Here is an 18,889-nt window from a genome sequence, read left to right as displayed (position 1 = left end):
TTTAGACGTCAGAGCCCACAAGATTAACACACAGCTGACTGCATGTGCTTAAGCTTCTTTCCTCTAAAAGGCACTCAGGAGAGACGCTTCCTCTGCAGTTAAAACAAGTCAAATCACCCGGCCAGAAGCTGTTCAGTGGTCAGTGCTTATTAATCACCAATAATATCTCACATGAAATGAAATTTGTGCAGCTGCTGTTGTGAGTTTCAAGCAATCTGTTTTGTATTGTTTTGTTGTTCATGATGTGTGTTGTCACAGGCCCGCACTTATTCTTACATCTTCATTCATTCTGCTCCTTCCACTGAAACGCCAAGTGGTGAGCTAACTCCATTATATGTGTATAAAAAAAAACTATTTTCTGTCTTTGGAAAATTTAAGTGAAACGGTTTGAGTGTATAAATTAATTTTAAACAGGCCTCAAATTCATCCATAACATCAGTTTCCAACAGTGTGAATCCCCAAAGTGGGCTGAATGAATTAAGAAGCAGATTATAAGCAGATGAATAAATTGTGTTAAACGCATATGTCAAACAATAATATGGGAGCAATCTGAAAATAAAGTGACCACAAAATGTCACTTTATCCATTTCAAATCTATGTTCATTATCTAATTACAGTTATCTCAGTTTTGTTTTACAATAATGGCCCTTTTAATAACTTATGGATTTAGACGCTGTAGAGTTGGTGAAACGGAAATGCCTCAAACATCTGTTTTTTTCCATCCAGATGGCTACTTTTTTTTTTTTTTTTTTTTTTTCCCCCACTGTATTCTAATACATGAGAGGCACAGAGCGAGGTGAGCCACACAGGTTGTCCGGTTGTGGGCTAATCTGCTTCCTGTGTTTATTCGCAGGTGTTCGTCTAGTTTGAGCTTGATGTTATGACAGCTGTCAGCTGGGGACCCAGCTGGTTAAATTTGATAAGAGACGCTGAAATAAAATCTGACATGAAATAAACTGAGATAAATGTGATTGTGACAAAAAAAAAAAAGAAAAAGAAAAAAAAATAGCTGGGTCTAAAACTCATCATTTTGAAATCATACAAGTATTTTACAGGGTTTTTTTCCACAATTTTTTTTCATATGTTTGGTTGTTTCATTTACAGCCGTGGCAAAAAGAAAGTGACCATCTTTCTATCAGGACACGGTGAAAAATCATCTTGTCCTCACCAAGTCTTAAAATGATTTCAATACAACCTGATTCGAACAACTCCGCATATTACATCATGTCGGTAATAATTTAACAAAGATTGAGAAGAAGCAGTGTGTGAAAAACGAAATATACCTCATTGAAGAAGCACCATTAGCAGCAATAATTTGAAGTAATAGATCCTGTATGACTCTATCAGCCTCACACATTGTTGAGGAAGAATTTTGACCCATCCTTCTTTCCAATGTTGTTTCAGTTCATTGAGGTTTGCAGGCATTCATTTATGCAGAGCTCTCTTAAGGTCCCACCACAGGAGGAGCTTGGTATCATTGTCCTATTGCATGACCCAGTTTCAGCCAAGCTTTAGCTGTCAGGCAGATGGCCTCACATTTGACTCTAGAATACTTTGATATACAGAGGAGTTCATGGTTGACTCAGAGACTGCAAGGTGCCCAGATCCTGTAGCTCCCCAAATCATCACCCCTGCACCACCTGCTTCACAGCAGCTGAGGTGTTTGTGCTTATATGCTGTTTGCTTTTCTCTGAATGTGGCACTGCATTATGGCTAAACATCTCCACTTTGTCCAAAGGACATTGTTCCAGAAGTCTTTGGTTGTGGTTTGTTCAGATGCAGCCTTGCAAACCTAAGCTGCGCTGCCATGTTCTCTTTAGAGAGCAGAGGCTTTCTCCTGGCAGCCCCTCCAAACAAGCCATACTTGTTCAGTCTTTTTCTAATTGTGCTGAACTTTAACATTTAACATGCTGAGGCAGCAGAGTGTGAGATGGAGCTCTTGGGTTTTTGCAGTTTTTTTTCTGAGCACTGCACGGTCTGAGCTTGCACTCCTGGGAAGATTGGCATCTGCCTTGGATGTTTTCCACTTGTATATAATCTTTCTCACTGGAGAATGATGGATTTCAAAGTGTTTGGAAATGACCTTATAACCCCTCCCAGATCGATGGGCACTAACGAGTGTTTTTCTAAGATTATTGCTGATGTCGTTCCTCCTTGGCATTGTGTTAACACACACCTGAATGCTCCAGACCAGCAAACTACCAAAACCTTTTATAGAGGTGCTCACACCTGCTGATGATCAATGAATCAAGTGCATTTGATTAGCAGCACCTGGCTGCTACTTTCCCTCTTCATTCCTGTGGAGGCAGTAAGCATATACTGCTTCTTGTTAAATGAATAACAGCGTAATGTAAACTGTTTTTACCTCATTTTAAGAGCTGCTGAGGACCAGATGATTTCTTTTTATCATGTCCTGATACATAAAATCTTAGAAATGAAAGAGGCTGTACTTTCCTTTTTTTTTTTTTTTTTTTTTTTTTTTTAACCATGACTGTATATTTATTTCAAATTGAACACTATGGGGATCTACACAAAAGGCCCTTGGACAGTGTCTCACCTGTTCTCACCAATAAACCAACGCAGAGCAGTAAACATGAACTGAGAACTTTCCATTTCGATCAAGTCATAAAGGCTAAAATAAGCAGCTACAGTAGCTTTTTCTTCCAGCAAAGAACAAATGTACCATTAATCATTTTCACAGTGCAAACTTGTTCCTCCGTCAGACAAACATCTCAAACTTTGGTTCACCTGGAGTTCATTGACCTCCACCTTCTTTATGCATTAAGCCAGTCAGATTTGTAGTGCAGACATCCAATCAGTCAGCGAGGCTGCTGCCCCTTTCTGCCTCCTCTCTCCCGCTGAATACAGTCCATACCGTGCGGTATATTCAGAGTCATTTCCACGAAAAGGAAGAGGCGTGGCTCAGCCGTGGCGTCATTGATTCATTAAATTAAAGTTACACAAGAGTATAAATACACTACACTGAGTCTTTTAGAGATGTGCGGCAAGAGAACAGAACTGGCCACTGGAGTATAACTGTACACGTCAGGAAAGGCCAAAGGTGAAGTAAAGCTTAAGTGTTGGTAGCAGCTGCAAAGACAGCAGGATTACTACAGTTACATGCATGCACACAGAAAGATGAAGGGCTAGGATGCTTCTTGTGCTTCTACTCCTGTCGGGAACATTAACAAAGTGTCCTAAGTTTGAACCTTAAACTGGCAATCAAATCTTAAAATAATGTCTATATGAATAAGCATGTAACTGAGCAGGGAAAACATTAAAGTCCCCAAAAGTGGCCTGAGAGCAGCCATGGCAAAAGAGATCTTGTACATATGGAATCCACTTAAGTAGTACCACCTCTCACCCTAACGTGCTGCAGCCAGCCGAATCAGCAGTAGCACTGCCGGCTGCTCTTGGTGACCTCCTCAGAGGAATGGACGGTGTTGGGAACAAATCCGCTCTTGACGCCCTCCCACCCGTCCTGGATCTTGATGTCCCCGCTCCGCACCAGCTCAAAGATGTCCCTCGTCAGATCCACAAATGCCTGGAGGAAGAATCACAAGCAGGCTCAGACTGGGAGATCAGAAAATGAGACTGGCTTACAACTGGAACAGCTATCCAATGGGAAACTAAATGAAATCTGATCATTAATGGTTAAAATAACAGCAAAAAAGCCAACATTTACACTTATGTGCTGCCTATAGAATATTAGTACTATATATCTTTTTATGAGGTTTTTCCATTAAATATTTCACATTTCTGTCACTTATTTCAGAATCTGCACCTGTCAGCTATTCAGAAGGTTTTATCTGTTTGCTTTTAAGAGAAGCACTTTCTTTTGTTTTACACACCCTGCATGCAGAAAGCAGAGAAAGACGGTCTTCGTAGTGGTGCTGTGGTTATTTATACAACTCATATTAATGTCACAAATTAAAAGAGTTGCACCTTTCCTTTTAGTTTTTTTTTTAAATAACAAATATTTAACTAAGAGGAACACAAAGCAGCAGCACAAGCCCAGCTCCATTAAATGCATCCACAATACTTCTCTAAATTATGTTGAAGTACACAGTGGTAGAAAAATCAACATAAGATCTCCACCTTCTCCACGTTGATGGCGTCCCGTGCAGATGTCTCTACGTAGCGCATCCCATAGGCCCCTGCCAGCTTCTCCGCTTCCTGCTGGGTCACCTGACGCTGGGCTTCCAGGTCACACTTGTGGCCGACCAGCAGGAAGATGATGCTGTGCGGCTGGACGTGGCTCTGGGCCTCCTCCAGCCAGTTGTAAACGTTTTGAAAGGAACGGCGGTTTGTGATGTCAAAGAGCAAGAGACCGCCCACTGAGTTACGGTAGTAGGCTCTGGTGATTGACCTGCACAGAAGGATGTATGTAAGAATGCTGATGTAAATGACAGGCGGGGGACCGCATCCATGGTGGAAAACAGTCCCCAACAAGTGCACTATTTAAAACCCACCATTACACAATTTGTAGTTGCAGTTTTTTACAGATTGGTGAAGCTCTGCCCATCTTTACTTCTGACAAACTCTGCCTCTCTAAGATGCTCTTTTTATACCCAATCATGTTACTGATCTGTTGCCAGTGAACCTAATTAGATGCAAAATGGTACCCCAGCTCTTTCTCTTCCCTGCACCTGACCCAACTTTTCTTGACATGTGTCATTGCCATAAAATTCGAAATGTGCTAATATTTTTCTTAGATAGGGAGATTTCCTCTGTTCTTAGTTCTGAGTACATTTATGAGATTTGCAAATGATTGCATTCTGTTTTTATTTACTTTTCCAGAATTCAGGTTCGTATTTAACTGAAAATAGTAAAAAACACCAAAAAACATATTAAATATGTAAAGTTTTACATGTTTTTTTTTTTTTTTTTTTTAAAAATACATATGTTTCAACATATTTCACTTTTTTTTTTTTTGGTTTGTTTTTTGCAATCTGTGGCTGGCATCAAGCTCAAAAATTAGAATTTCTAAGTTTCAATATTTAATTTGTCATCTCTGGGACTGTTCTTGTTTGGCTGTCATATTTACAATTGTATATGTTTTTATTTATATTATATAAAGCGCCCCCTTCTTTAAAAATTGGGTTACAGCCTTCTGGAATTATTAAAAACACAAAATCTTAATGTAGTAAAGATGTTCTGGAGATATTCCGTTTTCTTTTTTGATGCAGTTCTTAGTTTTATTTCAAAACATGCAGAGTTAGCCGCTGTGGTGACCCGCTGGGAAATAAGGAAGCAGCTGAAAGTAGCCCCCTCCATCCACTGTGAGCAAATCCCACTGAAAGAGCAACGTTTGTGGCTTCCCTACCCTCTCTCTGGCTCTTTTTAATATATTAAAATGATCACAGATACAAACAATTTAATTACCAAGCTTGTTCACATAGTTTTCAGGCTAACAAATCTTTAGGCTCTTAGTGAATATTAACAGTAGATGGACTGAGTACTCATGCATTAAGATTAATGAAAGAAAATGTCAAAACATGTCATCTTAATATGGTCTTAACTGAGCTTTAATGCCCATCTGAGGGTAGGGTGTATGCAAGTGGAGGATGAGCAGAGTCTTTTGTGGACGTATAAGAGACGGATCAGGAGTCCTGTCTTTACCTGAACCTCTCCTGTCCCGCTGTGTCCCAGATCTGAAGTTTGATCCTTTTCCCCGGCTCGATCTCCACCAGACGAGAGAAGAAGTCCACCCCGACGGTCGGGTCTGACACCTGTGCGAAGCGGCCCTCGGTGAACCTCCGGATCAAGCACGACTTCCCGACTGTGGAGTCTCCGATGACTATCAGACGAAACTGGTAAAGCCATATCGTCTCCATGTCTCATTAAAATCAGTTCTGTGTGAAACAAAAACCCACTCACTTAGTAACGGTCACCCACATTACTCCCAATACAGAGACTAAATTGAGAGTCTCAGGAAAAATACAATGAGCCAAATACCAAATATTTTGTTTAATGTAATGGGAAAATTTTGGTTTATATAAAATCTAAAACATTTCAAATCCTCCTGCTCATGTCTTCTGTCACACATTCAAATTTGGATCCTTTAAAAGGGACGGAAACAGCTGTAGATGAAACACCTCAGACTTTAAAGCTTCTACAAACCCCTCCTTTCTTTCTTTCTTTCTTTTTAGAAAAAAGGTCTGTTTAAATAGGTTCAAACAGATCAAACATTACATTTAATCCATAGATTGTGCTGAATAGAAGGATATTTCTTGGATTACGGCTTTCCTCTTGACATGTGAATAATAGGCTCATAGCATCTCAGCAGTGGCCATGTGATTTACAGATGGGTGATCTAATTTGAAGGAGGGAGGGGGAGGCCACTCCTCTCCAACTCAATAAACAGTGGCGTAGTAAGCCCCCATGTGGATAGCAGAGTGGTTGTTATACAGCAATAACACACAATGAGGCTTTGAATAAAGCCAGAATTCAGCTTAAAGATAGCTGCTTGAACATGACCACAGCCTCATGTCACACCTATAATGCAATAAACTATAAGCTTTTTATTTTATTTTTTATTTTTTTATCATGAGGCCCAACCCTCTTAGCTCAACGAGCATTCTCTACTTTCTTAATTATTATTCTGGACAACAATTCAGTTTAACAAATCTAATATGAATATGACCTACCTTAAGTTCAGAGCTCAGTACTTGAAAAAACAGACCCCATATCGATGACTATGCCGCCTTAAAAATGACTCCCAGTCTAGCAATGCTTCTGTTGTTGCTTACAGAAATCAGCAGCCAGTAACGTGCAGGGTATTAGCTGGGCCTCCTGTGCAGCATCACTCTTTGAGCCGGTTTAAAAGGTGAAAACGGGGCGTGCGGTGCGCAGCCCGACAGGTGATCCGATCTGCTGGCTCATTACAGCGGGGCTGTTGATATTTCCGTGATGATCCGCTGATGAAATGGCAGCGGAACACAACAGCAGCGGCGGCGGCAGCAGCAGCATCACACGCACGTCGCTTCCTCGCCCTCATCAGCATCATTACCGTAACGGCACGCACAGCGGCGCAGCAGCAAAACCCCCAGGGCGCCTCATTCAAGGGCTATAGGAACAAAAAGCAGAGAATGAGACATGAAAGTATTTAATTTCAATACTAGTTTCTTTAAAAAAAGAAAAAAAAATCAATATATACATATATGTATACACATAATCCCACCGCCATCTTGAACCTAACTGTAACTCGTACCTCACACCACACCACTGTCCTCATACGTGTCCTGCACCACCCTCACATACTGCTCTGCCACTCCTGGCTTCCTCATGCGGTACCACAGTTCCTTTCTTGGTACCCAATCATGTGCTTTCTCTAGATCCACAAAGACACAGTGCAGCTCCTTCTGAGTTTCTCTGTACTTCTTCATCAACTCGCTCAATGCAAACCTTCTCAGCATGAAGTCATACTGATCGTTTTTTAGTAAACGACTTAAAACGTTTGCATGTTTTATTTGATTTATTCAGCTTGCATATAATTTTATTTACTAACAATTCAGTTCCATTCAGTTAAAAAAAAAAAAAAATCTGCGTCTCAGCCTAAAAGCCAGTCTGGATGGTTTGATTTGCATTTGGTTTTCCAGTCCATTACAATTTTGCTGCTGACCGACTTTATCCACGATGGACACTGCTACATTTTTCAAAACATGTTTTTGTGCTATAACACTGCAGAGCTGCAGCAATTATTCTGTCATGACAAACTTCCTCTGATGCTGTTTTTTTTTAATTATCTTTAAGAAAAGAAATCTAATATTTGATTATTTTTATTATTAAAAGCTTACAGTTGGATGATGTCCGGGCATTTTTCACACTTTTCTGACATTTTAATTAATTAATTAATTTTGATGGTTCGACAGTAATGTATCACTTGCAGACGTGCTTTATTCAAATATTTCAAAGACACCAGATGGAAAAATTATACTTAATTGAAAATGAAACGGATGTTTACGAGGAGTGTCTGAACGCACCATAAGTTTTGCGCTGAAGTTTGGAGCGGAGAGTCGAGTCCGGAGGAAGCGCACTCACACTGTCCTCGCTGTATTAGACCGCTGGACCACCGCTGGACCACCGCATCTCGATGATAGAAGAACACGTGATAATACTTTGGTTTTCAACAGCACCAGAAGAACAGCAGCAGAAAATGCGTTTACTGTAGCTGCGGTGCGGTTTTACTGCGATACCCGTGTCTCAGCATCCTTGGTAAAGTTTTCATAATTGTGTTGAGGCCGCAGCCATGCAGCAGGAGCTTCTGTTTAAAGTCCTGGTCATCGGAGACTTAGGAGTTGGGAAAACGTCCATAATCAAGCGGTACGTGCATCAAATCTTCTCCCAGCACTACCGAGCCACCATCGGGGTGGACTTCGCCCTCAAGGTGCTGCAGTGGGACAATGACACTGTGATCCGGCTACAGCTGTGGGATATAGCAGGTCTGTCAAACTTTAACGACCCACGGGTTATAGGCTTATACATCAGGTGATACAACGGTGTGTGTGTGTGTGTGTGTGTGTGTGTGTGTGTGTGTGTGTGTGTGTGTGTTTTGGGGTCTTTGGGAACAAGAACCTTTTGTTTCACCACCAGCAGCTGTGAAAGCTGCTTCTGGAAGAAAATAAGCTTTGCCAATTATTTTGAGAGCATATTTAGAAAATATTGAAAACACAAATATCTTCATCTTAATCTAATTTGTGTCTTTTTCAGTGTTATAAATAAAAGGATAACACTTTTCTCCAGCTTTTTGAAGTCAGTGGCAGAGAAAACTGAAAAGCAGATTTTCTCCCAGTGAGTGTCTGTCTGTCCACTGGGTGACTGGGTCCCTCCCTGCCATTTGATGCCTGGTTGAGGAATGTAGATCCCATGCTCATAATATCACTCACATGATGGCAGCTACACACATACACACACACACACACACACACACACACACACACACACACACACACACACACACACACACACACACACACACACACACACACACACACACAGTCCTGTAACTGGTGCTAATTAGCCATGATGTGACTTTATATGTGCACGTGTCTGATTGATGCTGTTGCATCTCAGGACAGGAGCGGTATGGGAACATGACCCGTGTCTACTACCGGGAGGCGGTGGGAGCACTGGTGGTGTTTGACGTGACGAGGGCCTCGACGTTCGACGCCGTGCTGAAGTGGAAGGCTGACCTGGACTCCAAGGTCAGACAGCTGAACCTACAGCTGCATGAAGTCGGGCTTTTCTTTTTTCACTGTCATTCTCTCTTTGTTTAAAGGTGAAAAAATTCATAAAGTACCTTCATGTGACTGACAACAATCATATCCCCAGAACAAAGGGACAGAAAATGGTAAATGAGCCAATCATCCCTTTTTTTTTTAGCCCAAATCAGTTTTCTTAACTGTTTATGCAGTTCAGGGTCAGAGAGGGACTGAGCCTACCCCAGCTGTCACTGGGCGAATGGCACAGTGCACCCTTGTTGGCCGGTTTGCCAGTCTGTCACAGTGACCCTGATTTTCCTCCAGCATTTTGTGATAACATGCTACATTCATCTTGCCATCAATTTTGTTCCCTGTGCCTGTCCCTGTGCCTCCAAACATCAGCGATCCACCCCCGTGTGTCACAGTAGGGATGGTGTACCTTTCATCACAGGACTTGTTGAGACCTCTCTAAATGTACCGTTTATGATTGTGGCCAAAAGCTTCAATTTTGGTCTCTTCGCTCCAAATAACTTTGTTACACAGGTTTTGAGGCTTGTCTCTTTGTTGTTTGGCATATTGTAAGCAGGCTGCTTTGTGGCACTGGAGCAGTAGTGGCTTTCTTCTGGGAACTCAACCATTTTTCTTTAAGTGTCTCCTTGCGGTGCATCTTGAAACAGCCACACCATTTTTTTTCAGAGAGTCCTGAATGTCAGCTGAAGTTATTTGTTGTTTTTTCTCTGCATTCCAATTTTCCTGGCAGTTATGACTGAAACTTTTGTTGGGCTACCTGAACATGGCTTTGTTTCCACAGAATCCCTCATTCTCCACTTCTTAATTAGAGTTTGAAATCTTCTCCTGGAGATTCTTTAATAATTATTATTAATAATTATTTTCCCTATGGCTCAGAATCCAACATCAGTGCAACACTGAATGGAACATGCAGGAGTCTGCGGAGCAGGGGTGCATAAGTAGATGATCTTGAAGGGGATTGTGGCCAAATTTAAATCAGGTTTTTTTTATGGGCATAGCCATGCACGTTTATGATTCCCCCATTGTATATGTTAAAAATAGTTGCTGTTATGGAGTGGGAGAAGATGATGTGATCATTGTTCAAAAGTAAATTAATGCCACATGCTTTTAAAAGAGCTTGCCAGAAAGTCCTGGTGCTACACTTTCACATGGCAGAGACAGAGAATGAAGAAAAAGAACGTGAAAGGGAAATAAAGTCTCTGCTTATTTTCTGCAGGCTGTTGCGTGACAAGTGTGTAAAGGGGGGAGCAATTTTGGAAAGACACATCAGAAAGATATGAGGGGAAGGGATTTCAGATGGTGAGCAATCATCTCTGAAGGTTACTGACACTATGAAGCAGCCAAATCCACTGCACAACAAGAGAATTAACATGCTAATCCTTTTCTCTTCCGCGCAACACAACTTTGTTATTGGTTTGGCTCTGGATATGCATTACAAAATAATCTGCTATTACAGTTTTAACTTTCTGAAACTGACAATTACATTTTTGTGTGCGCACAACTGAGTGCGACACCATGAATCCCTTTAAAGAAAGACTGCAGAGCATGCTGGTACTTTTGTGTTTAAGTGCTTCACGATAGATAAAACATCTTCTTTAAAAAAAGAATGCCGTCTGACCCATCTTTCTTCTTTCCTAAGGTGACGCTGAACCATGGGAGGCCAGTTCCAGCAGTACTTTTGGCCAACAAGTCAGACCAGCTGGCTTCCCAGCCGCCCAAACTCGACTCCTTTTGCAGGGAGAACGGATTTGTTGGATGGTTTGAGACTTCTGCGAAGGTATGAGAAAAGAGATGCAGGACATGTGGCTTTTGATGCAGTGAGCTGAAGTTAGATTTAGGAGTTTTTACACAGATCATTGAACATACCAGTGATTTGCATGCAAATCATCAAAGGTTAGACGCCGTTTTTGATTATCCAAATGATAAAAAGGGAGGCAAAGAGTAATATTATATGCATATTTGGGGGGGAAACGGAAGCAGCATTATTACAACAGAAACCGCCTGTAAAAACAAACAGTTCTGAAAATGTTTGCAGGGCGTTTCACTAAAAGTTAGACAAATTTATTTGCTGCGCTCTCAAGAAGCAACCAAAGGAATTTTTGCACTCTAGTGGGAATTAGAGTGGGAATGTCTTCTCATTCAATGCCTTGCTAATGAGTTACACAGAGGAGTGTAAAGAGGTAATGGCTGTGTACATGAATGCTCATACAGGTCAGGACAGTTAGAGAGTGACTGCCATGTGTGCAGTGTCAGTTTGAAAAAAGAGGTGCAGCTCTGATGGCCCTGTTAAGTTGGGGGGGGGGGGGGGGGGGGGGGGGGCATTTTGCCGGTATAGTTTGGCACCACAGATCAATACAAGGTTGTCCTGAGTAGTCACCTTCATTCTACCATGAAACATGTTGCTTCTGAAGTAGCAAGCTTTTAACCTCACACTTAGAAAGTGAATAATATGACATCAGTTCACTGCCAACAAAGCAATCCAATTTACCTGGATGTCAATTAATTACAATGTTAATGCAGGAAAGAGCTAAGGAAGGATTATTCACCCCAATCTAATGAGGTGTTAAAACTAATACATTTTTTAAAGAGAAATAAGAGAAATAAGATTTCTCTTTAAAAAAAAAATATATATATATATATATATATATATATATATATATATATATATATATACTGACAACCCCCCACATGAGGCTCAGCTGTAAAGTTGGGTCACATTCTCACTGGAATTTGCATGTTTTCAGCTGGTGATGCAGAAGCTGTTTATGCTCGGTCTTAAAGTGCTGCTGAGTTTGGTTGACACTGCTGCAGTGGCAGCTGCTAGAACGCAGAATATCGATTAGTGACATTTGCAGGCTATTCATCCCCAAGAATACCTGTTCAACCAATACAGTTAATTTCACTTTGATCTGCCCACAAACTGAAGTGACTTCCTTAGAAAGAAAAAGCGACACAAGCAGTAAAAGTAATATAAAATTTGAGATAATATTTTACCTCTTTGTGCACTTGTGATGCTCATGAATTCACAAGATTAACAATTTTATACAGCGTTGTTAATCTTGCCTTATTTGCAGCAACAATGTTGCTTTTTACTGCTGTATTTCTATCATCTTTAGAGAGTTCTGTCAGCTGTTCCTCTGATAATGCCTCTGATTGAAGTAGGCAGCACCTCTGGAAGAAGACTCAGTCAGAAGAAGAGTCAAATGATGCATCAAACAGACTCTTTTACAGTATGTGAGTGTACGCAGAGGCTGAAGCAGCTGTTGATAACCTTTGTGATACCCGTTATCTCTGAATGCGGTTTTAGGCTTTGCCAATCCTGATAACGCGGAAAAAAAAAAAAAAAAAAAGCCTGGCCAGGTTGAACTCTGTTCTCAGTACCAAGAAAATCATTACAAATTATTGCTAAGAGAAGTAGTGATCCATTTGTCAGTAATCCAGGTCGACCTTGCGTTGGTGCTATATGCAAAGCAAGAGGCTGAGTTTAACATGAACGTGTGTCCATGGAAATTAGTTCAGTATCGCTTGAGACATTAAAGTCTGTGTGTCTCTGCACCTGCGCGGTGGCTGCAAAGCTGTGTTACTTCTTTTTCTCTCCCTCAGGAAAACACAAACATCGAGGAGGCAGCCCGCTGCTTGGTAGAGCACATCCTGAGAAACGAGGAGAGCCTAGTGACAGAGCGAGAGCCTGGCTCCCTCGTCCTGTCTGGATGCACTGCCACTACAAAGGAGCATCTCAGCTGCTCCTCATGTTCAAAATAGCAACTTCTCACAGCAACAGCTGACCAGGATGCGAAGGCTACGAGAGGCGTGTGGCTCAGGGACTGTTTGAAGAAAAAAAAAGAATCATTGCTTACAGCAATCAGAGAAGAAATATATAAAATATGTAGCAGTGTTCATGGGCCGTGTTCACCAGAAGCCAACACAGTCCCTACTGATCCTTACAGAGTCTAAACTTTATCTTGATTTTAAAAACTTTTTAAAGTGTTCAAATGTTACGAAGCTCCGTGGAGATCAAATGTGCTTCATATTATTTTACTTCTTAGTTGCAGTTTATGGTTTTTGTCCCTTTCCTCCCACACACATTTATGATTGAATCAATCTTTTAAATCATAACACTAAACGATGAAACATTTGCACCACAAAAGTCAGTACATGCAGTATTTATTACTTACACTTTCCTCATGCTTTTTTAGTTTGCTTTGAATTGACAGCGTGACACTGATATTTGAACTGACAGCCCTCAGTGGTATTTTTATTCTGACTCTTACATAACATGAAAAATTATTTGAAACTTTGATGTTTTTGCCTGCAGTGTGAACACAGACATGAAAACATGAATCTTCCTTGCATTATTTGCACTTCTCCTCAGCCAATGTTTCCATCTGTAATCAAACAGTCACTAAAAATGTCCATTTCATGGATACAGCTTTGTGGGCTTGACAAACACAAAAGCAGCTGCTCAGCTTTGAATATCATATAGACTGGTAACAGGGAAAACAGCCTGACCCAGGCAAGGGCAGCAGATTTATACCATGTTGTAGCGATACCAGATAACTTGCATTAGTTAAATTTAATTATATCAATATAAATGCACTCTAATTAATTTGAAGTTAAATGCACTTTATACCTCCTCCTTTGGCAAATGTATTATAAACAAACTCAGAAAATCCATTTTCATTTGAAGACGAATCGAGATCTTTATTTCAGATTTCCCTTAATTTTGTGCCCCATACGCCGAATTACCAGAACATTGGTTTTATTAACATTTGAACAACAACCCTAAACCTGCACGCTGACCAGGAGTCACTAATTGCAACAAAGGTCTGAGGCAAATGAGTAGATACTGTCTGCATGTACAGTGCACTTAGCTGCCACCGCTAGGAAATGAGCGAGTGAGCCCATAAAATCAGCAGGAAAGTGTCTACAGATGTCAAGACAGAAATCTGTTTTCCCATAAACTTATAGGAACTGTCACTTTGCAACAACAGCTATCGCCACCTGGTGGCCTACAGAGAGTATGCACATTGAAGGCACTTCTGCAATGGCTTAATTTTTCCAACCAGGAAACTATGCTACTTGAATGGGGATAGATTTTGGGGATTTTTTGCAACAAATTATTAAATAAAGTTCACCTGAAACAGTGTAATAGCGGTCACCTCACTGCCGAGCCAGCTGATGTGGTGCAACAGCAGTGCCTCAATGATAGGGCCCAGATGACTGACGAGACAAGCCCAGAGCAGGGGTGGGCAATTCATTTTCCCAAGGGGTTGCATGAGAAAGTGGAGCTGTTGTGGAGGAGCCGCACCAGTTTCTCATGTGGCCTCTTGGGAAAATTAATTGCCCATGCTTGGCCCAGAGGAATAATAATAATAGCTGACAATAACAAATATATTTTCTTTTACACTGCATCATGAACTAATGAAGTGTAAAATCTGTTCTGGCACAGCGCTGAGATAACAAATAAGAATCCTTTGCAGTCAAAAATAAACAGAAACGTTGTGGGGATGCTGGAGGGGAGGCAGCGTAGCAGATATGGCCATTAAAAAGACCATTCAATTAGTTGATAAGAACCTAAAGGCTGTTACTGAATTCATTAATTAGAACTAGAAGTAAGAGCAAAACAAGACATCTGTGGGTCTTCCAGTACTTCTCTGTCTCTTCATGATGCACTGATGGATATTCAGGTTTGTCATTTCTGGAGCAGATGTGAACATTCTCTAAAGGGGGATATTTCACTCTTACCTTCCACAGCGAGCCTGTCAAACTGTTGTTCAGATAGGACGTTTTCTTCAGCTCTAAAATCAATTTATTGCTAGTCAAAAAAGCAGACAAAAAAAAAAAAAACGTGGTGCGCTGCTCTTCTTCTGCATTGCTGCTTTTGTTGAGCCCGCTTTGTGTTTTATTTGAAGTTCTATGTTTTCAAATTAGGCCTCTGCTTGATATTTTTCTTCACTGCCTTTGATGTGTAATAGCTCGGCCTTGAGAAGGAAGGCATTTGTCTGCACTCTCTGTGGACCAGACTATATGTAATAAAAACATGCATTTGTGTGCTACTACATGTTTTAAGTGACGTTCATTCAGGATCTTTGCTCGAATTAGGTGACATGTCACTCAAATCAACACTATTCCCCTTCAAACGAACAACAGAGCTGAAATAACCAATCAGTTAATCTGTAGCTATTATTATGATTGACTAATAATTTCAGATTTGCTTCCGAGCAAAATTTCTCCCCCTACAGCTTCACACTTACGTGGATTTGCAACTTTTCTCTTTATGTCATTCTGAACTTCATATATTTGGGCTGTGGAGTGTCACAGAGTTCCGTGGTGAGGCAAATTTGTTACCTTGTGAAATGATTTAATGAAATGATGATGACATTTTTTAATACCAAAATAATTAATTGGGAAAAAAAACAGCAGATTAATTAACCCTAAAATTATTTATTTGTTCTACAGCTGTCAGAAGTTTACATACATCGTGAGCATAAATATCACAGTCATTTTGAGCTTTTAGTGTTTGTATTTTTTAACTGTTCTTTTGCCCAGGTGGAACGATCGTACAGCATCCATCATACACTCCCACTAATACTTAGTTAAATGTCCCTAAGCAAGTTGCACCTTGACTGGATGCTTTTGGTAGCCGTCAACAAGCTACTGGCATAATTCTGGCTGCATATTTGACTGCTCTTAATTGTTTTGGGGGATTTTTTTGGTTTACTGGCACAGACCAGTAAACCAAAAAAGTAAACCAGTTGTTTCAGCTGACCAGAGGGCATTTGGCTTGTCCATGAGGCAGCTGCAAATTTCAGTCGAGCTTCAAGGTGTTGAGTTTTGAGCTGTTCCTTAAAAGATTCAATAGAGTCTGCAGATCTCAGGTGAGATGGTAGTGCCTTCCAGAGTTTAGGAGCTGCAACCTCAAATGTACAGTCTCCTTCAGTTTTTAGTCTAGAGGGAGGAACCACCAACAGATTTTCATCAGAAGACCGCAGTGGTCTGTGCTCGCTAATGTACACAGGCATTTGACCATACAGAGCTCTGAAAGTGATCACCATGATCTTAAACTGGAATCTGAACTTCATGGGGAGCCAGTGCAGAGATGTCAAGACAGGTGTCACATGAGATCACTTAGGTGGTCCATTAAGTAGCCTTGCAGCTGCATTTTGGACCAACTGCAGGCAATTCAGAGATGATTTACTGAGACCGATGTAGAGAAAATTACAGTAGTACAATCGAGAGGAGACAAAATCATGAATAATAATTTGTAATTCAGATTTGGACACCGTTTGACTGAGGCGGGCAATATATCGTAAGTGAAAAAAAGCAGGTTCACACAAGGCTATTCATATGTTTTTTGAAGCTAAGAGCTTAGTCAAATGTAACACCTAAGTTTCGGACATTTGACTGAACCACTGATGATAAAAAAAACCAAGATTATTAATCACAGTGGGAACAAAGCTATCAAGGGCGCAAACAAGGACTTCAGTTTTGCCAGTGTTAAGTTAAAGGTAGTTAGCAGCCATCCAATTCTTTATAGCCTCAACACAGTTCTGAAGAATAGATAGGAGAAAAGGACATATACAGCTGAATATCATCAGCATAACAATGATAGGAGACCTCTTTAAACATGCTCAAAATGTCTCTGAGAGGTAATAAATACAGAGTAAACAAAATAGGTCCCAAGACAGAACCTTGGGGCACGCCACAGGACAAAGTGGCAGATGAGGATGCAAAACTATCAGCAGCAACTGAGAAACTTCTGTCTGAGAGATAAGAGCAAAACAATCTAAGGCTGACCCAGAGATGCCCACCGATGTCCTTAATCTGTCAGTTACAATGTTCGACTGTGTCAAACACTGCCGTTAAGTCCATGAGTATCAGAACAGAGTATTCATCTGCATCTCTTTTCATTAAAATATCGTTAGACCCTCTAAGAAGAGCAGGTGATGAAACCCAGACTGAAACTTACCGAGTATGTTATATTTAGCTAAAATAATATTTAGCTGTTTGGCCACAACTTTTTCTGAGATTTTTGACAAAAAAGGCAACTTTGAAATTGGGCTAAAATTCTGAGAGAGAGAAGGATCAGCATTAGACTTTTTTTTAATATGGGATGAATAACAGTTAACACACATGGCCCAATGGTGTAGAAAACCTTAAATACAACTGAGGGTAAAACATCAATTGAACAAGAGGAAGGTTGCATGACATCAACCACATTTAGGAGCTTTTTAATGATATTGGTGAAAAGTTCTCCAGGATTGAAGGCCGAGTGGAAAGTAAGGCAGAAGAAGATCCAGAGGGATTTATGTTAGCTCTGATATCTCCTTCTTACATCTTCACAGAGTTCCTTGGACTTTCCCATTGTTCTGAGAACTGGTCAATTCAATGAGTGCTGTCAAACAAATCCTTTTTATGCTGGCAGAGAGAAACTACCAGCTGTAGTCAGTCATGATCACTAATGAGACGTTAACAGTCCTTGGCCTTGTCAAGTTAAAAGACACTGTCGAGCTTTCAGCATTATTTATTTAAAGATTGATGTGAGTGTATGCATATATTTGAGCCTGTATATATACTTTTGACCCTGTGTGGATTAGAGAAAATCCAAATTAATTTCAAACTTGTGCACCCAGTTCTTTTTTTTTTAAGTAATTTAAGATGTATGCTGTACAATCATTCCACCCTGGAAAAAGAACAGTTCAAATAAATCATTAAAAGCTCCAAATTACCCTGACATTCATGCTCATGACGAGTGTATGCAAACTTCTGACCACAACTGTATATCCTATGTGCAGATTTCCTCTCAAGGATGTTACCCAAGCAGTAAAAAGTACACAAAAATAAATAAATAAAATGCACACAAATAAAGAATGCAGAATAAATTGACTATCAAAACGGGGACAGAGGTTTCTACAGGATTAAATTTTAAATGTGTGAACATTTTGGGGTTTAATAGAATGTGTTCTAAAGCTGTCTGTATTATACAAGTAAATATCTCTTAAGCTTTTTAAAAATAATATCCTCCTGCGAGTTATTTTCCTATTATGAGAACACTGTTTTGTTCCAGGAGCTACATTTTTCTGCAAGATATTAAAACCTAAGCAGAAACTATCACTTAATGCTCCCTCCTAGCATTAAGTTAAACACAGAATATTATACACACTGGAAGCGGAGCATTGCTGGAAAATTACTCACAATAAATGTCACTAACTAGGTTGCTGAGATTTAAAAACACAAACTAAAACATGCAGGGTCAGAGACGCCTTTTCATAGGAGATGGTATGGGAATGAGCTGGCACAGGCGTTACACAGATGAAACGTATTTTGTTGTTATTATAACGGATTTTCCTTATGTGTCTACATTTCATTGGACAGCAGATAATCGGGGAGAGTTCGCACATCACACGCTTGTGCGGTCCATCTGCACTAAGGTGATAAACCAGCTGATGCCTTCCTCTCCTTGAAAAGACTTCTGCTTTAAGATGCCCTCCCCGGACCCGAGAAGGGGTCCAATCGCCCTCGTTTTTCAGTCACCTGATTCATGTACTGCCATTTTACACACAAGTTTGACTGACAAAAAAAAAGAGGAAAGGGAGAAAGGGAGAGAGAGAGAGAGAGAAATCGGAATTGGCCTATCGGCAACCTCAACAGAGAAA

The 18,889-nt window shown here is 40.5% G+C and overlaps 2 protein-coding genes across 2 annotated transcripts; one reads left to right on the top strand and one right to left on the bottom strand.

The window, feature by feature from the left end:
• Positions 1-2,485: 2,485 nt before the first annotated feature.
• LOC115791649 (ras-related protein Rab-39B-like) lies at positions 2,486-6,942 on the bottom strand. Its single transcript, XM_030745809.1, has 4 exons — positions 6,651-6,942; positions 5,623-5,855; positions 4,099-4,369; positions 2,486-3,544 (listed from the first exon to the last, which is right to left on the bottom strand). Exons 2-4 carry the CDS (start codon positions 5,835-5,837, stop codon positions 3,389-3,391), a joined length of 642 nt encoding a protein of 213 aa, XP_030601669.1. The 5' UTR covers positions 5,838-5,855; positions 6,651-6,942; the 3' UTR covers positions 2,486-3,388.
• Positions 6,943-8,063: 1,121 nt separating this feature from the next.
• On the top strand, positions 8,064-13,547 carry LOC115791650 (ras-related protein Rab-38-like). The gene is made up of 4 exons (XM_030745810.1): positions 8,064-8,444; positions 9,076-9,206; positions 10,873-11,010; positions 12,837-13,547. The coding sequence occupies exons 1-4, from the start codon at positions 8,252-8,254 to the stop codon at positions 12,993-12,995; spliced, it is 621 nt and encodes a 206-aa protein (XP_030601670.1). The 5' UTR covers positions 8,064-8,251; the 3' UTR covers positions 12,996-13,547.
• The last annotated feature ends 5,342 nt before the right edge of the window (positions 13,548-18,889 follow it).

The sequence above is a fragment of the Archocentrus centrarchus genome, chromosome 14, assembly GCF_007364275.1.
Source record: "Archocentrus centrarchus isolate MPI-CPG fArcCen1 chromosome 14, fArcCen1, whole genome shotgun sequence".
In the NCBI taxonomy this organism is placed as follows: domain Eukaryota; kingdom Metazoa; phylum Chordata; class Actinopteri; order Cichliformes; family Cichlidae; genus Archocentrus; species Archocentrus centrarchus.
This window is presented reverse-complemented; position numbering and strand designations above follow the sequence as displayed.

What these genes read in the sequence shown, in the direction of transcription:
- LOC115791649 (XM_030745809.1), bottom strand. Translation starts at nt 5,837, where the DNA reads ATGGAGACGATATGGCTTTACCAGTTTCGTCTGATAGTCATCGGAGAC. An exon ending in GCGGGACAGGAGAGGTTCAG is followed by an intron (nt 4,370 to 5,622) that starts GTAAAGACAGGA and finishes CCTTCTGTGCAG; the next exon opens with GTCAATCACCAGAGCCTACT. An exon ending in ACGCCATCAACGTGGAGAAG is followed by an intron (nt 3,545 to 4,098) that starts GTGGAGATCTTA and finishes TTCTTCCTCCAG; the next exon opens with GCATTTGTGGATCTGACGAG.
- LOC115791650 (XM_030745810.1), top strand. Translation starts at nt 8,252, where the DNA reads ATGCAGCAGGAGCTTCTGTTTAAAGTCCTGGTCATCGGAGACTTAGGA. An exon ending in ACAGCTGTGGGATATAGCAG is followed by an intron (nt 8,445 to 9,075) that starts GTCTGTCAAACT and finishes GTTGCATCTCAG; the next exon opens with GACAGGAGCGGTATGGGAAC. An exon ending in AGGCTGACCTGGACTCCAAG is followed by an intron (nt 9,207 to 10,872) that starts GTCAGACAGCTG and finishes TTCTTTCCTAAG; the next exon opens with GTGACGCTGAACCATGGGAG.